Source organism: Urocitellus parryii, chromosome 5, assembly GCF_045843805.1.
Source record: "Urocitellus parryii isolate mUroPar1 chromosome 5, mUroPar1.hap1, whole genome shotgun sequence".
NCBI lineage: Eukaryota > Metazoa > Chordata > Mammalia > Rodentia > Sciuridae > Urocitellus > Urocitellus parryii.
In genome coordinates this window covers 5,812,951-5,834,273 of record NC_135535.1, presented here as the reverse complement: position 1 = coordinate 5,834,273, position 21,323 = coordinate 5,812,951, and the positions used below count along the sequence as shown (strand labels likewise).

The 21,323-nt window shown below is 54.3% G+C and overlaps 1 protein-coding gene across 1 annotated transcript in view; it reads right to left on the bottom strand.

Moving 5' to 3' along the window:
• The window catches only part of Scube1 (signal peptide, CUB domain and EGF like domain containing 1), a 123,696-nt gene that overhangs the window by 68,065 nt on the left and 34,308 nt on the right, over window positions 1-21,323 (bottom strand). Inside the window, exon 4 of the mRNA XM_026394316.2 lies at window positions 10,168-10,302. Coding sequence (XP_026250101.1) covers window positions 10,168-10,302 — 135 coding nt within the window. The remainder of the gene's footprint in view (window positions 1-10,167; window positions 10,303-21,323) is intronic.

Genomic DNA, 21,323 nt, shown 5'->3' with positions numbered 1-21,323 from the left:
CCTTGAGGGCCATTCCGGACCGCACAGGGCCAGGACAGGCCCCCTCCAGTAGCTCCATAAATCTCCCAGCTAAGCGTGAGAGCTGTTTGTTCTCCCGCCCACCTGGTCTGCAGCAGCAGCAGGCTACAGCCCCACGTGGCCTGCCCCAGCCCCCACAAGTGATGATGGAAAGCCCTGGAAATGATGTTCTGACCCTGCAGGGGACACACAGGGGCCCCTGGAACCCAGGCCTGGTCTAGCTCCGTGATGTGGGAATCACATTCTGGGAGCCAACAGGAGCCCGAACGGCCCACTGACGGAATGCTAAGCCACTGTGTGGCTGGGCAGCTCAAGAGGGACTTGGGAGAGCAGGAGAAAAGAGCTGGCTTTGGCTTTAGAAATCCAGCTCCCGATCCTAAGTGCTCCCTCGAAGAGCAGCAGGGGAAGCGGCTTCCCTCCTCAAGGGCATGGCAGTCTCACGTGACACACTTCACAGGGTGGCTTCAAGCATCATCGTATTGCTAGGTGGGAAACCACAGCGAAGGGAGGTGAAGCTGGGCCTGGCAAGGGTGCCTGTGGCTGAGGAAGGGCTGGGCAAGGGTGGTGTCCAGTCAGCCTGGAGGCCCAGGACTAGGGAAAGGAGGAAGGGCAGAGCTGAACACAAAGTCAAGAAGAGGATCAAGGACCAGCCCAGAGGAGGTGGGGTGGGAGGGCTGAGAATGAGCCGACCAGAGATTGCTCTTGTGGTGAGAGCCACCAGCCTTCCACCCCGATCCAGACCCACAAAGTCTGCACCCAGAACCTCTCAAGTGACCTTTGCCAAGGAGCCCCAGTTGGTCCTGACACTGCTGTGGGCTTGGAGCTGTGGGCTCAGGACTCAGCAGGGCGTGCCTGGCTGTCAGTGCAGCTCTGACCACAGCAACTGGAGCGCCTGTGCCACATGAGGCCTTGCCTCCAAGTCCCCAGGAGCTGGAGTGCCCGCCAGGAAACACTTCACTTTGAAGCCCACCATGCAGTAAGTATGTGCTCTAGTTTGAATGTTTGTGTCCCCTCCAAAATTCACATGGAAACAGACTCTCCAACCAACAGGATTAAGAGGTGGGGCCTTCGGAGGTGATTAAGCTGAGGACTCTGCCCTCATAGATAGCATTGGTGCCCTGTAGAAGGGCTGAAGGGGACTAGCTAGGCCTCTTTGTACCACGTTGAGGACACAGCAAGAGGTGGCACATCTGTGAAGCAGAGTCCTCACCAGGCATGGAATCTGCTGGTGCTTAGTTCTTGGACTTCTAGGCTCCCACACAGTGAGAAACAAATGCCCACTCTCAGGTGTTCTGCTATCACAGCGGGGTCTAAGCAGCCTGCAGTCTTCTTTGCTGAATGATGGGCTGAGGGAGCTGGGGACGGGCCTGGCTATCTCTTGCCTGGCCTCCTGTGGCTCTGGTGATGTGCCTCCAGAGCCCTCCCTGCACCATTTGGTGGGCATCTGCTTCAGGTTTGTCTCTCTTGTGGGTCCTGGGAGGTGTCCCCTGGCATGAAGGTGGGGCTTCCAAGTGCAATGTGTAGAGGGGGGATGGAGGAAGCTGGACCCAGGGTCATCTGAGTGCCTACCTATGCCAGGCAGAGTCCTGCTTCCCCTAGCCCCGAGAACATGTGCAGGAAGATCTGAAACTCCACAGTGCCCAAGCTCCTGACTCGGTGAAGCCCTAGCTCCTGAGCTTTTCCTGTCTCACATGCCAAGTCCCTGTGATCATTTCAGACCCAGCTGGGGCCAGGTGGGAGCCAGCCATTCAGGAGAGGCAGAGTGGCATCGACACTTTGCACAAGTCTTTCCTGAACACCGTCAATCACACACTGAGTGAGACAGTGGGGGAGATGAAGCAGTTCGGCTTCTTAAGAAGCAGAGACCTGCCCAGCACGCACAAGCCCCTGTGGTTACCCCCAGCCCAGTAAGAAGAGAAACAGAAAGGAGAGACTGGCTGATCACTCGGCTCTGCTGACCTCTGCTTCCCATGTTACAGAGAGAACAAGGCTCAGCCTTGTCCAGAGACTCCACCACTGAAGTGTTCTGCACCTACGTGACAGGGACAGGACAGTCTCAAGAGCCGCCGCGAGGCAGACAGGGCTCTGCTGAATGTCTGCCAGCCTGCCTCTCGCCTCCCCCAGCCATTCTCCCGTTTCATCTCGTCATCTTCGCCTCATCCTGTCACCCTCCCCTCAGACATCCTGTCACTTCCCTCTCAGCCATCCTCCTGTCACCTCTCCTTCAGACATTCAGACATCTTCCTGTCATCTTTTCCTTAGAGATACTGTCACCTCCCCCTTAGTCATCCTCTTGTCACCTTCCCTTCAGTCATCCTCCTTCCACCTCCCCTTCAGCCACCCTCCTGTCACCTTCTCCTCAGCTATCCTATTGTCACCTTCCCCTTAACTATTCTTCTGTCACCTTCCCTTCAATCATCTTCCTGTCACCTCCACCAGCCATCTTCCTGTTACCGTCCTTTCAGTCATCCTTCTGTCACTTACCCTTCAGCCACCCTCTTGTCACCTCTTTCTCAGTCACCTTCCTGTCACCTTCTCTTCAGTCACCCTCATCACCTTCCCCTCTCCATCACCCTTTTGTCACCTCCCTCAACCATTTTTCTGTCACCTTCTCTTCAGTCACCTCCTTGTCACCTCTCCTTCAGCCACCTTCCTGTCACCTTCCCCTCAGCCACCTTCCTATCACTTTCCCCTCAGTCACCTTCCTGTCACCTTACCCTCAACCACCTTCATGTCATCTCTCCCTCAGCCACCTTCCTGTCACCTTCCCCTCAGTCACCCTCTTGTCACCTCTCCCTCAGCGTCCTTCCTATCATCTCTTCCTCAGCCACTGTCCTGTCACTTGCCCCTCACCTCTCCCTCAGCCACCTTCCTGTCACCTTCCCCGATGCCCCTGCCTCCCCCTGGCCGTCCTGCTCTCACGCACGCTCGTCTCTGTCCAAGCCAAGTCAAGTGGAATCTTAAAACGGGGTCACACTCCTCTCCTCACGACTGACAGGTGCCGTTTCGCAGCCAGGTCCAAGTCCTCCTGAACGTGGGTTCTGGTGCTCTCGGTTCTGCCAGCCGTGGGAGTGGCTCTGGCTCCTGGGCCGCCCTCTACAATAGACAAGAAGCCTCTGGAACGCCAGGACCCAGGTGAAATCCTAGCCATGGTGAGAGGCCAGGCTGGCCTGGACAGAAGAGCCCCTGGCCCATCAACAGGGTGAGGGGAGGAGGCCCCGGGCAGCAGAGGCCTGCACGGCAGCCCCTCTGGAGACAGTCAAACGCACCACGCCAGGAAAGCCCTGGCCCCAGGCAGGGTCTGAGCAGAGCCTCCAGTGAGAAGAGTGTGTGCAGACAGGAACGAGGGCGGGGAGCACTGCACCGTCCGCCAGCCTCCCCGGCCCTGGGGCAGCCACCGAGGGGTGGTGTCTGAGGCTCTCCCTGCTCTGGCTCCCATCCTCTCAGTCCCTCAGAGCTCAGTGTCCTCTGCCTTAACCAGCCCACTGACCGAAGCCTGAGGCCCTGCCCCTCAGGGCCCATGCTGACCACCCAGCATACCATGTCCAGGCCTGTGCAGGGCTGGACTCCACCTCCTCAATCCAGGCTGTGAGGAAATTCTTCTCTTTAGAACTCAATTTGCACACCCAAAGAGGGAGGGGGAGGGAAGAAGATAGCTATAGTTCCTTTAAACACTGGGGTGCAGCCATGGCAGGTGATCGTGACTTGAACCCAGACCACCTGGGTCCTAGTTCTACCACCACCCCTAGGAGTCATGTGACTCTGGGCACACAGTACTTACCTGTTTCTGACCCACAGATTCTGCATGGGTGTGGCTGGTGCCCCCCTCCTAGGGCTCAAGGGGTCAAATGCAGAGATATCAGGGGATCATCCCTGGGCCTGCCTGGACCCACTTCACACCTGCTACCTGGCAGGGCTACTCACTGTGCCTCCTTTCACTCTTGACAGTGCACCGGCTTGGACATTAAATGACACAGCCCTCCTAGTCCCAGCCCAGTGCTTGTAACAATGCCTGGCAAAGAGTATCTGGTCATTCCTAAAACACGAATTCTTAATGATGGTGGCTGTGTGAACCCATGTGTAATAAAACAGCACAGAGTACTGCCAGGTGTGATGGCACAGGCCTGTAATCCCAGAGGCTCAGGAGGCTGAGAGAGGAGGATCATGAGTTCAAAGCCAGCCTCAGCAACAGTGAGGTGCTAAGCAACTCAGTGAGGCCCTGTCTCTAAATAAAATACAAAATAGAGCCGGGATGTGGCTCAGTGGTTGAGTGCCCCTGAGTTCAATTCCCAGTACCCCACCCCCACAAAGCCAAACAAAAAGCACAGAGCCAGGTACACACACTAGTCAGTTTCCAGCGCTCAAGTGATGTAAGCAAGACACTGCTCTCAGAGGAATGTGTGGGAAGGCTACGGGGAATCCAGCTTTAATATTTTTGCAGCTTCTTATGAATCCACAATTGTTTACAAATAAAAAGTTTTAAAGATTCCTATTATTTTTCCCCAGTTAAACTTGGGGTATTCACCCTTATAAACTTACAAATAAAATGAAGAGATTTCCAAAATACTTCTTCCATGGCTTAATAAGCACCATAACTTAGTCTGATTTAACCAGAGGCCATTGTCACAGAATCCGGCCATCCACAGCATATCTAGATACTCGGAAATCCGTGAGGCTGGCTCCACAGCTCACAGCACTTTGGCCAAGCTGGCAGCTCCTTAGTCTTTGATCTGGATGTTTATGGAAAAGGTGGCTGCCAATCTTCAGAGGGAGATCCACCACAGGACAGTGGCAAGAGATAGCCAGCAATGGCAATATCCAAAGAAAAGTGTTCACTTGATTCCCAAAGGTCTGAGGACATTCAGCATGGGGACAAACATTAACAAATATTCTCTGTCTCTAAGAGGGGTGGCTGTCTCTAAGTTCATAATAAAAATTGCAAATTACAGGAAAAAAGAGGCCAAGCCAACTCAGGCTGCCCAAAGAGAGAAAGCATATGAGACATTCCAGAAAATTTCTACCACAAAATGGTTTTGGAACGTTTGGTGCTTAAAGAGGCACAGGGGTGTCTCCACTGTACCTCAGGGCTTTGCTGGAGTCTCACTATACCTGGGCCAGGCACCAAGAGGGGTTCCCGGAGCCTTTGCAGTGTCTGCTCTCTGCACAGCAGGTGCTCAGAAGCCTGGACCTTGGGGCCAGACTGGCAGAGCACTGTCCCTCAATGCCTCTGGTAACCTTGTGTAAGCTGCTCAACATCTCAGAGTCTCAGTTACTTACTCTGGAAAGTGGGGCACCATGAAGATGTGGCAAGGGAACATGGGGACTGTGCTCAAGGCTGCTCTTGCTGGGCAGCTTTCTCCCCACCACCAGCCCATCCAGGGGAGGTGTTCTGGAAGCCAAGTTCTCCTACTCCTGGACCCCCCTGAATCTGGCCAGAGCCAGTGTCACTCATGATGCCAAGCCTTGACCTTTGTGGACACATGGCTCTGAGTCCCACAGGAGTGCTGTGGAGAAGGGGCAACGGAGTTTCCTACCGGAGTTTATACAAGTGTTTAAACAAACTCAGCAGAACTTTAATCGGACCATGAAACACACTCAGATCAATGTGCAGCGTCCTGGCCGGAAGAACAGGAGCCTGCATGTGTGCGGTATTGGCACCCTGTTCCGGGGCAGATGCGCAGGAGAGCAGTGGCACTGTGGTGAGCTGAGTGCTATTCTGATGCTCCATACTACCTGTCACCTCGTACTCTTCTTCCCTCCCTCCCCACTCACAATGAGGGCTCTGAGAAAACTGAAGCCACAAAACCACAGAAGCTCTGGGGCTTGCCTTCCTGGCTCTGATTCCTAGATCCTAACTCCCAGACCCTTACTCGGCACTCCGTCCCCTACTAGACTGAGCTTCGCCAGAGCCAAGCCTGAGGTCGGAGGTTGCTGAGTATCTGGCAGATGGCGAGCGAGTGCACCAAGGGCGGAGAAGGAAGTCTGAGCCTGCCTCTCTAGGCCTCCAGAGAACTCTCCGGCCCCACTGATGCTGGTAGATCCTGAGAAGAAATTCTTCACTGGGAACCTTCATCCCCAAAGCAAAGTCTTCTTGGAGCATAAATACGTCATATTTTAAAGATAAGAGAGCTAGTGTGAGAGAGGGAGAGAGGTGGAGGGACCGGCTTCTGGGCAACCAGGCACCGCCAGGGGCAGCAGAGGCCAGGGCTGGCCCTCATGGTCTTGGCTGTGAGCCAAACCAAGGGTAGCCAGCACTTGCTGGGCCAGGGGCTGGGCAGAGGGATCGGCCAGGACTCAACAACTCAGGGTCTCCTCTCATTTAATAAGGACAGGAAGCAGCCTGGGTGTGTCCCCAAATCAAACCTGAGTTCTAAAGACCTGGAGAAACGATCTACATGTGTCCTACCTCTAGGGGCATGTGCTGTACTTGCCGCCAGCACTTCCCTGATGGTACCCTCTGGCCACAGAGGGATACCTGGGCCCCTATTACAGGAAACAGACCCAAAGAAGCAGGAGTGATTGCAGAGACTGCACAGAGAGTTAGAGCTGGGAGCCTGGGACAGCTCTAGAGTCTCAGGTAATATGTGCTGGCATCTGGGAAGTGGGGCCACTCGGAAGGCTCAGTCCATGACCTTGTTTTTCAGCCAGCAGTCTGAATTGACCCTGCCTGACTCCCCTCATGCATTAGCTCCATGTAAACAAAACCAGCCTGTGTGCCCCGCCCCACCTTGTTTTTGGGAGGCCCCAGAGAGCTAGACAGGCATTAGAGGAATCAAGTGACACAAGGGAATCTAATTTGCAAAAGGCTCTGGATCCATCACTCTCAGGAGCCACAGAATCAGAGGTCACTTGAGTGCAAAACAAGCTCAGTCCTAGCACCTCCAGGCAGGCTCTGATCTTGAGCTATAACAGTCTTTATTGTAGTAAGCAACTGTCACAACTACAGAGAGGCTGTTATGGTTTGGATGTGAGGTATTCCCAAAAGCTCATTTGCAAGACAACACAAGAACCTTAGTGGTGAAATGATTATAGATTATGAGACTTAACTGATCCACTGATATAGATTAACTGGGAGGTTAATGGTGGCAGGCAGGGAGGGTATGGCTGGAGGAGGCAGGTCTGGGGGTGTGCCTTTGGGGTTTATATTTTGTCCCTGGTGAGAGGAGATCTTTCTGCTTCCTGGTGGCCAGGTTCTGGGCTGCTTTTCTCCTATACACTTTTCTGCCATGATGTTCTGTCTCACCTTGGGCCTGAACAATGGAGTCATCATCTATGGACTGAAAGCTGAAACTGAAAAATAAATGAAATAAAATTTCTCCTATTTCTTGTTAGGTCTTTTGGTCACAGCAATAAAAACGCTGATTAAAGCACAGGCTCAGAGAGGTGGGCAAGCTGCCAGGCACCCAAGTCCCTGTCTTTTCCCGGGCATTGATGAGCAGGTGGTCTGTGTCCAGTGAGCTCGTCCTGAGCCCTGGCCCCTCCACACAGCCTCTGCCACAATGCTCCTGCTTATGCTTTGGGAGGCACCAAAGAAGTTCTCTGTGTTTTTTGTTTTTCTCTTTTTGCTTTGTTGCTCAGATTTACAAATTGGAGATTCCACCAAAGATCCTAATGAAAGAAATGTCTTCTTGAAACTAACAGTTAATGCAGAGAGGGGTTGAAGCCCCCACATCTGTATTCTGATTAAATCTGGATTTCTGGTTTCACTTAAAAATCAGGATATGGTCCCCCAGGGGCCTTTGGGTAGAGTGATCCACATGCCCAGGGTCACACCATACTTCAGCCAGTGCACAGTTCACCTGAGGCCCAGCCCCTGGTAGTTCCAGAGCCTCCTAGATCCCTCTCCTCTCCCTATGGCCTAATTTCTATAGTCTTCAAAAGCTCCCCACGGCTGCCCTATGCACAAAACCAAACTCCTGCCCACGGCCTACCAGCACACCGGGGCTCAGGCCCCTCTAGCACCCTCAACCCGGGCTCTTCTCCTGTTGCTCACTGCTCTCCACCATCATGCATGCCTTTTATTCTGCACAAGGTGACTTCCCACCTCAGGGCCTTTGCACAGGCCCTGCCTATATACTGCCCCTAAACTTCCAAGTGGTGCTTTCTCAACATTCCATTTCTGCACAAATGTGGTCTCCTCTTTAAGAAGGAAGCTCTGGCTAATGTGTCTCACTACCTGTTTCTTTCCTCAGTAGTCTTACGTCCTGGACAGCGAGCCCCATAGCAAGAGTGCCTGGGCTCCCCTCCAACTCTGTCTTCCTAACCTGACTGGCTTCCATTTCCTCTCCATCAACAGGGTTGAGCCCGCCTCCCTTGAGGGCAGCTGGGAAGCTGGAGCATTCAGCCTCACAGCAGTGGAGCAGCTCCTGATGGGCTCCCCACACCAACAACTCCCCTGACTGCCCCTGCCGACACCTCAGCCCAGTGATGCCGACTGGCCAAACAGGTCCCTGTGACAAACAGGCCCTCTGGTCTCTTGCTTGTGTCTTTCCTGCCCATCTTATTTTAACTGGGGGTCTCAGTTCCCTCCAGCATCTGCCAGGGAGGAAGGTGCTCTTCAGAGGAACAAGCACACACCACCTGCGTGTGCTAAAAAGGTGCTCAGGAGCCTGGCCTCAGGAGTGTCACAGCTACCAGAAGCAGTCACCCTGGGGAAGCCCCTTCCCTGAGGAAAGCTGGACTCTCCCTCCCATACTCCTTCTCCACAGACATGCTTCTAACACGTCTCTAATGCCAAGTTGGACTCCATCGTGGGCAGCTCCACCCTACAGTGCCACAGCCGGGGTCTGGAAGGTGCCCAATGAACTGCTGCCAGCCCAGACGTGCCCATGGGCCTGTGGGGTGGCTGTGGGCATCTGCATGATACCGGTGCAGCAAGGACCTGGGAGCCATGGAGCTCATCTTTTAGGTCCTCCTGGGGACTGCCAGGTCAGCAACCAGTATGCCTGACTTGACTGTGAAGAAATACCAGAACAAATAGATTCTGAGACGCTCCCTGAGGCATGAGTGCTCTGTCGCCGAGCTCTGCACTCTGGATGCTTTCGCCTTCACCTTCTCAGGACAAGACCTTTCCTAACAAGACTACACCCAGGTTCCCAGAGAGCACCCAGGCCTCCTGCACCCTCCACTGGATGCAGGTCTCCTTCCAGCTCCGACACTGCTGGTCAGCACCATGGGCCTGTTTTGTGGACGAGGCTGCGGCTCAGAGAAGTTCAGAGAGTTGCCTGAGGAACGGCAGGGATGGGGTGGGGGCTGCGTTCTGGCTGGTCCAACGTGGCCCTCTCTGACCCCTGCCTTCTGTGTGAGCCACTCCTTGGGGTCTGGTGTTAGAGACAGCCCACGCCCTGGCCTTGGGCTTCCAGCCTCCTGCTTGAGGGTCAGTGATGGGGAAGGGGCAGTGGGACTGGCCTATCCTTTTCCTCACATCTTCCTTGACCACTCAGAACAGCCAGGCCTCCAGAGCCTTGGCTCTGGCCACTGCCTTCCTGACTGGCTCTGGCCCACAGCCCTACCAGGGACTCTGGCGCTTACTTCTGTCTTAGCCAAGAGAAAATCCCCTGTCTTTGCACATAAGGCCCCTCTCCCTGGGAGCTTGTCCTACAACCCACTTTCCTAGGCCCAAACTTCAGGATTTGATCACCAGTGCCCTGACATCTAGTATCTCCACGTGCTGGGTTTGGCTTGTGGCCAGGCTCTGTCCCAGGCTAGGCCTGCTCCCCCTCTGGCCAGAATCTTTCCTGGTCCCTCTGCACCTCACAGGCAGGCCTGCCATGCCACCTGGCCTCCAGAGGGCAGCAGGCTCCAATCACAAGGATATTCAGCAGGCTGGTACCCCAGTGAGCATGCAGACTCAGAGACAGGAAGATGGCGCAGCCTATAGACCTCGAGCCCCCTTTGGAGAAGGGGATCATATTTGCCATTTGTGTCCCCTTGTCTCCATACACACACAGTGGAAATCCCAACAACCTGGTGTAGTGGCAGAGGAAAGAAGCCCAGAAGGTTTCCAACACCAGAAGCACAAGACAGGCCACCTGACCAAACTCCCTTGACTCTGGGGCCCCTGGAGTGCACATGTGGAGAGGGAGATTCTGGGGGCCGCCTATTTCTGTGGGACTGGCGGTGTGCCTGCTCGGAAGAGGCTGTACTCACCATTGGAGCGGTGGATGCAGGTGTGCTGGTTGTCACTGAGGAAAAAGCCACTGTGGCACTGACACTCATAGCTACCCATGGCATTGACGCAGATCTGCTGGCAGCCACCATTGTTGTCCTGACACTCATCCACGTCTGTGAGAAGAGGAAGAGAAGGCAGAGAGAGATCACCACCTGAGATGGCGGGACACTGATGCCACCGATTTCTCTAGACTGTGCTGAAGGACCCCCCGCCAGGGAGGACTTTGGTGCTGCCAGAGGGGCACCCCTGGGCGTGCTGCATGGTGGAGCTCACATGGGGGTATCCAGACACATGCCATGGCATCTCCGAGGCACTCCATGGTGCCACAGTTACACTCAACAATGGTGCTCTCCAGAGTGACTCCACAGAAGTAGTCAGGGACAACAGCTATGAGGCGGCGGACCCTAGTGGTTTCCTGGGTGCCTAGCACAGCTCTGTGTCTCCCCCATATCAATCCCTCTAATCTCCCAGCAACCCTGCAGCCATGTTTGTATATTAACCCATTTATAGTTGATGAAATGAGGGAGAGAGAGGCAAAGTCACTTGCCCAAGGTACCACCTGGGATTCCAACCTAGCAGACTGACTCCCAAACCCTGGCTCTCCCTGACAGCACTGGATCCCCCCTCTCCAAGACGATGCAGCTCAAATTGTCTCCCACAAAACACAGAGCCTCGCCGACCACAGACGGCCATCACCCCTCTGCAGCCCTCCTCAAGTTTCCAACCAGCTGCACAAGACCCTGGAGCCAAGGGGAGGTTGGGGCCAGGGTGGCCTGCACCACCCTAAGGTCCAGGCTGGCAGATGGATTTTAAAAGCCCAGAAGGTGGGAAGGATTTGAAAAGACTCTGACCTCTGGCTGCTGGGACTGTCGGGGAGGCTGCTGAGAGGTCTGTGCCACCCCGGGAGGGAGGGAGGACAAACCTCAGTGCCGACACTCATTTTTGACCAGAGGCTGCTGGCACAAAGGGTGTGACTGGCTGAAAAGAGTCTTTATGGAGCTCTGGTCTGGACAGCAGCATGTTTCAATTACCGGAGCCACAGGCCCGGCTCTGTCAGTTTGTTTAATGAAAAAAGGGCTTCTTAAACCTTAATGTTCCATGGCTGTATTGTCATTTTAATAGGCAAATATATAAAACCACAATGACAATGTGAGCTACTGGCTGCTTCTAGCCAGTCCCCCATGCCCAACACACACACTCACACGCATGCACACATGCACACACATGTATATAAGCACACGCGTGCACATGTACTTCAGCACTGAGGATTTCAGACGGTTCTAACACTGACATCGTTCACTCCTGGGACCAAAAGGATGTGAGAAAGGGAAGAGGCCGGCAGAGTGACCTTCCATGAACCTGGCACAGCGCAGTTCTGGAGCAGTGTCAGCTGGATCCTATTTAGGCCCTCGGACAGCAGAGCACTTTACCACCCAGGAGACCGCGGCTGCCTTTGAGGCCCTAGGCGAGGCTTGTCATTATTCTCTGGCAGGCTCAGATGTCAGCCGTGTGGCAGCCAGAGGAGGGAAGCAGAGCTCTGAACTCTAAAAGTCACCAGGGGTTGAGGCGCAAATGTAAAGGCGGCTCTTGCTGAGAGGCGCGGCGTGATCAGACCCTGAGCCTGACAGTCTGACCCGGGGAAGCCCGGAAGGAGGGATGGGGATTCATTTTTTCAAAACTTTTCTCCACACAGTCTTGCTGATGGCTCTCTGCAGGCTCAGTGCCAATGGCACCTTTACTGGGGCCAGGCCTAAGGTGCGGTGAGTGGCCGCCTCCCCTCCACATCTCAGTGGCATTGGCCTTCAACCTGCACATGAACAGCTCTAGGCCTGACACTTTGTCCTCCTCATCTCTTAATAACACAAAGCTCACCTCCCCTGGGAGTCAGTATGTGTCAGGTGGAGGCTTCACCAGGCCTCCCAGCATCCCATGTGACACATCTTGTTACTGATGAGGACACAAAGGCTCAGAGCTAAGCCATGAGATGGGCAAAGTGAAGGCAGGACTCAAGTCCAAGGTCTACTGTGCATGTGTTCAGACCAATGCTATGAAGAAATGGCTCTCTTCCTGCAAGCTTGAACCTGGGTGCCAACCTGAGCACATGGCTGTCAGTTCCAGGGCAGCTGGCTACAAGTAGTACTGAGTGACTCAGCAGCAGCACTGGCCTAACAGGACCCTGGAGGCACCTAGCCCGGGTAGGGCACATACCTAGCCATGGGCCTCTGCAGTTGGTTGCTGCCTGTCTTCCTGGGGCTCTCAGGCTCTCTGCCTGGTGTCCTGTCTTCTCCACCCAGGGAGAGGTTCAACTGAGAGGCAAACAAAGTAGAGCCAGATTCCCCAACGCTGGACTCGGTGCAGAAATGCTGCTTTGCCCCTGGAGCCACCCATCTGCAGCCATCTGGCCTGGCCCAGCTCTGCACCTCACTGAAAGCACAAAGGGCAGTTGACGTAACACATCTACAAACCCTCAGTGACCTGGCAGGGTGGCTGGCCTTAGGGACATGGCTGTTTACACTAGCAGGGAACAATGACTCGCCAACACTGATGAATAATTTGAAACAAACGCAAGGCCATGTAAACATTTCTCTTCCTCACTCCCAAATGATAAAGCCCGAGATTAAGCAGGCGGGAAGAGGGGCTGCCCTTCTGCACCCTTTCCACTGTGTCCAAACAGGCCTCACCCTGCACTCCCTAATAGGGCTGAAAATCATGAATGCCGAGTCCCTTCAGGCCTGGGGTCCCCCTCACACCTCTTGCACCCCAAGTCTTTAGCCCTCACAAAGGACCACAGTGAGGGCTAGAGGGCAGCCAGCTGGGGTATCTGAGATTGTGAGATGGCTGCCCACCAGCAGGGGCAGACTGGACACTGGGAGGCCCCTATCAGGCTTAGCAGGGCACTGTGGGAAACAGTCTTTGGCTCTGACAAGTGAGAATGGGGGAATCAGCGCACCCTGCTTCATGGTCCCCCAGCACTTGGAGCACTCTGTATGAGAGGGGTGCTTATGGAGAGAAGGGGGCCCACACCTGGGAGTCAGGCCCCCAAATTCTTCCCCTAATGCCTAAAGGCCCATGGGCAGTGCCCAGGCCTTGTCTGCAGGAAGTGCTCCAAAGCTTGGGGACTGCAAATTGTCCTCCGGAAGCTCTCCAGGAGGGCTGTGGCATGAGCAGGCTCTTTCCTTTCTGCCATAAATTAATTGGCTGTTGCCAGCACTGATGGGCCTGGGTGGCTGCCCCTGTGTGGGAACCCTGTCCACCCTATGCCCATACTCAGAGGTGAGCTTAGGGCTGGCTGGGTGCACTGTGGCCTCATTACCCCACACAACAGCATGCGCTGCCACCAGGCCCCAGCTCAGGGCTCGGGTGCTGGTTCGCGAAAGCACACACCGCCCCACGCTAGGGGTAGAGTTCTTACTGTTCCTGATTCTCAGAGAACATGGATGCACAGAGAGGGGAAGAGACTTGCCCACGGCCCTGTAGAGGCAGAAATGGGATTCAAAGCCCAGTGGGCCCATACAGAGCGGATGAGAAAGTGTCCAGGCCAGTCATGGAGGAGCAGGCTGCCCAGGTGACAGTGCTAATTGCCCTCCCCTGTCCCTAAGCACTCATCTTTCCAGAACCCAGCAAGACCCTTCTGTGACTTCTTCCTAGGACTGGCAGAATTCATCCTCCCTGACTCCCAGGTCAGGTGGCATTGTTTTCTTCCTCTGCCTGGACCATAGGACCTGGCTGTCTAGTCTCTGCCCTGATGGGGACAGACCTGCATCTCCTTCATATCCCTGCTCACAGCAGAGAGGCAGGCTGAGGTGGGACATGACATGGAAGGTCTGTGCTCACATATGGCGGGGCCAGGGGCTCACTCCCCGCAGGCAGGCAGCCTATTGCAGGGGAGCATGTCCTGGCTCCGGGGCACACACAGGGGTGCAGTTTAGGCTACCACAGCCTGCTCACTGTTCCAGATTCTGTTCTCTGAACACATCCCCCGGTTCACACGTGCCCGAGTTCATATGAACGCCTGACTACCGCCTTAGTCCCTCTTGCCAAAGTTTTTTTGCCCTTTTGAGTCCACCTTCAATGTCTCTATTTGTTCATTCAGGAACAAGCACTGCACGCCTACCAAAATGGATGCAGCGCCCTCCCTGGGCCACCGATGCTTTGGGCCATAGCACAGGGATCAGAGGCTTCCTGTGAGGAGGGAGGAGCACAAGGAGCTCTGTGACCTGAGGCTGGAGAAAGAGGAGGTGCTTGGAAGCAAAAGCTGGAAGAAGGGGCAGGACAAGACCCAGGGGGTGGAAGAGCCTGTGACCATTCCAGCAAGAGAATTCTGGAAGCCATTAGGGAAAGTGGCTGGCTGAGTCCTAAATCTTGGGTTAAGATGATAAGGAGAGCCAGACTTGGCATGGAGATGACGCCACCCTAGGCTCCAGCTGCTTTGTGGCCTGTGACCCTCCAAGACACTTGAAACACCAGTCCTATCTGGCCCTTCTCCTCTGGTTTGGTTGGCAGGGAGACATCTGTGTAGCCTGACGGTGTCACCAACCACAGAGGCTCTGGCCTGTTTCCAATTCAGGGTTCAGGATCCCTAGGGGATCTGGGCCAGCACTCTGCCTCTGAATCCTGCCGGCAGCTTACAGCCCTTTATCTTTATTTATAACCACAGAGAAAGGTTCCCAGAAGGCAGGGAGCCCCGAGGCATGGGGACACAACTATAAAGCGTACCCTAGGAGGCTCCCTGCAGGAAATCCTTTCGACTGGCAGCAAAGCTGAAAGATGCGGAGTGCAGAGGACCCTAAGGCCCTAGCTCTGTGAGAGACCAGCGGATCACCCTTCTCAGCCTGCACTTCCAGGAGTGGGCATGCTCCCTCCTTTGACACATAAGTGCTCTTTTAAGGTTGTGCCACCAGACCTGAGGGAGCCCCTTATTCTTCTGGGTCAGGCTAGGGTGCAGGCAAGGAAGGGAGAGGAAGCTGAGCCCTGGCTATCCCTGCCTTAGGGGTCCTCAACTGCTGGGGTTGGAGATAGCCATAACAAGAGACGAGCACTGCGGAGCCTGGGAGGGCAGACGGAGGGACCATACCCCTGGTGTGCAGAGGGCACTCATGGTTCAGCCAAAGGCTGTGGGAGGTGCAGATGGGAGGATCGGAGACAGACAAGGTGCTAAGGCAGGCCTGGCATGGGGCAAAGGAGGGCCTCACTCCAGCTCAGCTCATGGCCCTGACTCCACCCAGCCACCTAGGCATGAGCATCTTGTCCCTGGAGTTCCTTCCCTCTGTCATCCCCCACCCGTCACTGGGGCTGTCATCTTGTGCTTACCACCTTGCCCAGCTGTCCGTCCAGCTCCCAGGGCACAGCTCTGGCTTGCACCTCAGTGTCTCCCTACACTCAGTGTCCTCGGTGTACATCTGTACACTACTCTCCATGGCTCCAGCACCCCTTCCATCTCTTCTCTATGGGCCAATGGCCACTGAGGACTCTAGTTGAATAAGGACATGGTGCCACTGCACCAAGGACCCAACAGGGTCTCTGGGTTCAGGTTCCCTGGCTTCATTCTGCAGTGCCCTGTGTGAGCACAGGTCTGTCATTGGGATGGGGGGTGGACTCCTGCTGCATCTGCTCAGTAGGCACCTGCCTTAAGGCCCCCACCCTGCTCCCTGCGAACCTCTCAAGGGTCACATTGGGGATGGGGTCTCGCTGAGTGACAGGGTTGTTTCCCAGCAGGAGGGATCCCCAGAGCTACGCCAGCAGACCATCAGGGCGTCTGCTTCCAGAAGGCCTCTATGGGCAGGACTGTGGTCTGCCCTTGAGGTTTGCTTTTTGGCGCAAGGTGCTAGTGTTTGTTTTGATTAATAGCTGGCTGTCTGTCTTCCTTTGGACCAAGAATTCAGGTCTGTAGTTATTTATAACTAAAAATTACTTCTGGATCCAGTTTTGGTTGCTTTGTGTTTCCCATGAATGTTTGTGATTTGAAACAGAGACTGTATGTGCTTGCTCCCCACTGTGTCTCCACGACTGCCGGAGCCTACTGTGTGTCAGGCCTGCTTGGCTCCAGCTCCCACTGAGGGCAGGAACAGAGGCAGAGGAGTATCCTGGGAGGCAGCCAGACTTACTGCACTGAGGGCTCCCACCTGGTCCTGAGGCTGTAGCCTGGCCCAGCCCAGCACCCTTCAGAAGGGCAGGGGCAGCTGAAGCATAATGCCTCTTGGCTATCAAGTGGCTCTTGCAAAATTGCATTTGATGAGTTAAGTGTAAATAAACGAGAACCAGATGGATTCGATTTTGGGTAAAATATGCTGGGTCTCAGAGCTTTGGGGCTCAGGTTCTGAAGATCTGGGGCAGTCCCTCAGCTGTTCAGAGCTGTGGTGCAAGCAGGCAGGAAGCATGACCAGGGTCTTCTGGGACCTGTCTGCTTGCTGCTCTGGCCATCAGCTGAAGCCCTCTCTGCGGGTCCTGATTCTCCAGCAGATTAGCGGTGTGCAGCCCCTTGGGCTGGGCCGGAGTTTGAGTTCAGGGCTGGGAGATGAAGCATATGAGAAGGGATCAGCTTTCCAGCCCAGCAGGCCCCCGTCACACCCAAATTCTGAGCTAGCTAAGAGGGGCAGGGCTGTGCTGAAGTTGTGGCCTTTAGGGCTGTTTGCCTTGCACCCCAGACACTGCCCTGTAGAGCCTGCTGCTCAAGGTCTCTAGGGATGGGGGATTTGCTGTGTAGCTTAAACTATTGACCACACCTTTTTAGAATAGTCTATGTGGTGTCAATCTGTGACCAAAACCTACGGGGCCTGGCTCTTCCCCCAAGCCACACCAGATAGGATGCATGATTCAGTGAGTACTTGCTCTGCACCTGAGGGCAGCCCACTCTGCCATGTCAGGCCTGGGTTTTCTTTCTAGAATGCAGGGGTATTATGTGTTCCTGGGGTGTTTAGAAAATTAAAGGAAATGATGGCGGTCCGGCCTCAGCAGAGGGTCTGGCAACACAAACCACCCGGGCATGTGAATAACTGTTGGGCAGGGCTCTGGACAGGCAGTCTCACAGGTATAGAAGCAGGCTGTGGACAGTGGAGTCCCTCAAGAGTGGAAGCACAACAGCGAGCCACCTCAGATGGCAGTGGCAGCCCACCTCAGCCTTCTGGTCTACAGGTGAGACCCCTGGCTCCTAAAGCTGCCTGCCTCTGACAGCTCTGGGCTCTCACCCCTGCTGCCTTTCTCAGGCTAGCCCCAGTCTACTGAGGCTTAAAGCTGGCCCAGAACTGGGCACAGCTGGCTGTGGTCTGCTGGAGGCTTGCTCATGTGTAGTACACACACTACTGCTCGTTATTTCTTCAATTGTTTTATTATTGTTGAGATAAAATTCACTTAACATAAAACTTGCCACCTTGAATGTGTACCAGAGTGGTGTTTAGCACATTCACTATGCTGTGTAACCACCACTACTGATTCCAGAATGTTCCCATTACTCCAAAAAGCCATCCTGTGCCCATTTGCAATTAATCCCAAGCCCCTGGCAACCACTCATCTACATTTTATTGCTGTAGATTTTCCTATTTTGGACATTTCATAAAGAGAATTACATGACACTTGTCTTCTTGTCCCTGGTTTCTTTCAGATGGCATGTTTTCCAACTTCACACGTTGTGGCATGTGCCAGAACCCACTCTTCTTCATGGCTGACTGGCATTCCATCGTCTTTATGTGCCATGGTACCTTTATCCTCCACCAGCAGATGGACTTCAGGGTTGTGGTGACTTTCAGGCTATGATGAATAACGCTGCGAGCATTCGTGTGCAAGTTCTGTTTGGCCATGCCTTTAATTCTCTCGGACATGCACCTCCAAATGACACCACTAGAGCACATGGCAGCTCTGCGTCTGACTTTCTGAGGAAGTGTTTTCCACAGGGCCACACCACTGTCTATCTCTACCAGCAAAGATGAAGCATCCCGTTCTCCACATCCTTGTCACCCCCATGTGTTTGGCTGCATAGTCATCCTCGTGGGTGCAAATTCATCTCCCACATGGCTTTCACTTACATTTCCCTAAATGCTAACGATGGGAAGCATCTTGCCATAGGCTTATTGGCCTCTTGTATCTCCTTTAGAGAAATGTCTGTTCAAATCCTTTGCCCATTTTTAAATTAGGTTGTCTTGAGTTGGAAGAGTTCTTTATATAAACCAGACACTAAATCCTTATCAGATATGCAAATGGCACACTTCCTCCCATGCTCTGTGGACACTGCCTCCTTTAAAACGGCCTGGGCCAGCATTAGACACAGGCAGCTCAGGGCAGGGCTGGGCCAGGGCAGCAAGGCTTGGGCTCCACTCCTGGGCGAGTTCACCCTGTCCTACGTTTTCCCCTGCCACTTTGCTACCCAAATCTCTACTCCACTGACCTCCAAACTCAGACAATAGCCAATGGGCTACCTGTGTTTGGGTGCCCAAAAGACACTACAAACCTGCCAGGGCCCCAGCTGAGATCCTATCACTACCTCCCATGAAAGAGCAGGATGGAATGAAGTTGGGTTCTGTTCTCAGCCTCCCCATCTCAGCAAGTGGCTGTACACCCACCACAGTCTCACGGCCTTCCCATCCCATATCTATGCCCCAGCAACTCTAGCTACAAACCCCAAGGACAACCACCTCTTCACTGCCACAGCTAGGCTGGCCAGCTAGTTTCCTCTCCCAGGCCTAGGTCACTGCCTTGGCCTCTATATTGACTCCCTACTTCTACATTATTCCTGCCAACCCAGTCATCCTTTTCCATACAGTGACCTCACAAAGTGCCACACAGCTGTGCTACTCCCTGCCTAAAAGCCCCACAAGGCCCCACAAATACACACTCCCTTCTGTGGTCATCAAGGCCTCCAGAACACTCTGGCTGTGTCCCTACCATCTTACCCTTGCTCGCTAACTCTAGCCCCATCTCTCTACGCTCCCTTAACCATACCTTGTCCTGTCTCCACCCAAGGCCTCTACACTTTCTCTCTGCCTAGAGTGTTCTCCCCTCACTTCAACACAACTGACTCCCACTCCAGACCTCAGCTTGTAAGTCACTTCCCCAGAGACACTCCCCTGACATCAACCTAAAGCATCTGCCAAGCCACTACACCAGGTGGTCCTATCCTGCTTCCTTCAGAGCACCTCCAGCATCTGGCATTTCCTCTGGGATTGTTCCTCCCCATCTCTCCCCAGATAACAGCCTTGAAAACAGGAGCTGCCTTGAGCACTGCTGCGTCTCAGGGTGTGGGACAGTGCATGGGGCATGTCTGTGGACCAAGTAACTAAATGTCATAGTAACAGGCCTGGGGAGAGGAGCTTCTGGCTTAGCCATCTAGGGACCTTGGCTCAAGGCCTGTCGCATAGGGATCAGCTACTTGGCCTTTGGTGTCACATTCTACAGGGTAGGCTACACAGGGGCTGCCCACGAGGGCCTACATCCCCTGGATCCAGCTAAGGAACCAGATGGATCAAGCACAGACAGCGAGCGAGTGTCCTGGCTGCAGGTGGCTCCTGGGCAGGTGGGTTAGGGGACTGAGGCCACAGGTGTGTCTGGAGCTGTGAAGGTATGGGAGAAGAGCTATGTTCATCTACCTACCCAAGCCTTGTCGAGGAAGGAGTCCAACATGGTGTGAGCATGGCCTGCCCCTGGGTAGTTGATGGAGAGGTCACTGCCAGCACTGGTCTGGCACTCAGTGCTCTTCCTGTCTCTTTGGTGGACAGATGGCCTCACACGTGGACTGGGAGGGAGCACAGCACAGCATGTTCTTCTGCCCTGTCAGCACCATCCTTGATACATGACTGAGGTCTCCATTGGAGACAAGCTGCCTAGCAGGTCTGTATTTCAGGAAGCAGGCAAAAAGGGGAAGAGTTGGGGTCACAGTGGGATCTCCTCCTGGCTAACACTTCATGGACCTTCATCCAGGGCATCCACAGCAAGATCAGCTCTCCTGTTAATCACTAAGCAAGGGCAGGGGAGAGTGCTGCAGGAGCCGGGAGGGTCTCACTGTCCTTGAGCCCTGCTCTGTGTTGGGCACGCTCCTATAGCATCCCACTGAACCTCAGCAGGGGCGGGGCAGTCCTACAACCAGAAGCTCTGCAGCCAGCAGCCTGCCCATGGTCCCTAACAGGGATGGACAGAGCCAGGATGGGACTAGGAGGCTTTCCTCCCCGCACACCCCTGATAGCACGGCTGTGAATGTGCTCCTGGCCAGACATCTGTGGGAGGCGCTGGAGTTTTTAAAAATTTCTTTTGATCCGAATAAGAATGGAAGACCAGAGAGGGAGAAGGAGGAAAACCAAACAAATAAGTCGTGGGAGCAGAGTGAGAGCTCTGGGAAAAGAATGGGGTTATACTGAACATCCCTGAGGGTACACCCAGCTGGGTACAATGGCCTAGGAGGCCTGCAGGTGACAGGTAGGTGGCTGGGGGCCTTACCCCTCAGAAGAGAAGCTCCCTACACCAAGAACGTGCCTCTTGGTGACACAGGTTGACAAGGGTCTTTTGGCTGGTCTGTCCTGCCTGAGCAGCCAGGTGAACTTTCTGGAATTCTGAATCTTTAGGCATCCATTTGTCCCACTGGAACTTGGCACTTTCTTCCACCTTATAAAGCTGTAGAGTGTTAAGCTGCAGGCCTTTCCCCAGCAGTTGGCTGCTCTTTCTCCCTGATGGTGCCCTCCTTTGGCACATGGTCCCACTTGAGAGATTTCTGTGCAGGTGAAAGCTGCACACCCAGACTATGGGCACATGCCATCTGGGCCACTCAGCTTCCTGCCCACATCCTGTGCAGAGAGGTGGTGAGGGCGCTAGGGACATTACTGGTTAATCCTGAGGGGGTGAGAACTCTGCATGCTGGAAGGCTGCTCGGGTACAGGGGAGGCAGACCCCACCGAGAAGCAGGGAGCCTCTTGCTAGGGCAGCAAGGACCAGCATGGGGAAAGGCACGTTTGGCGGCAAGATGTAAGGTCTCAAAGGGCTGGGGCTGTGGCTCAGCAGTAGAGCACTTGCCTAGCATGTGTGAGGCGCTGGGTTCGATTCTCAGAACCACATAAGAATAAATAAAATAAAGGTATTTTTAAAAATCACATCAATCTTTTTAAAAAAAAAAAAACAAGATGTAAGGTCTCTGTGGAGAGCCTGGAGCAGAAGGGCC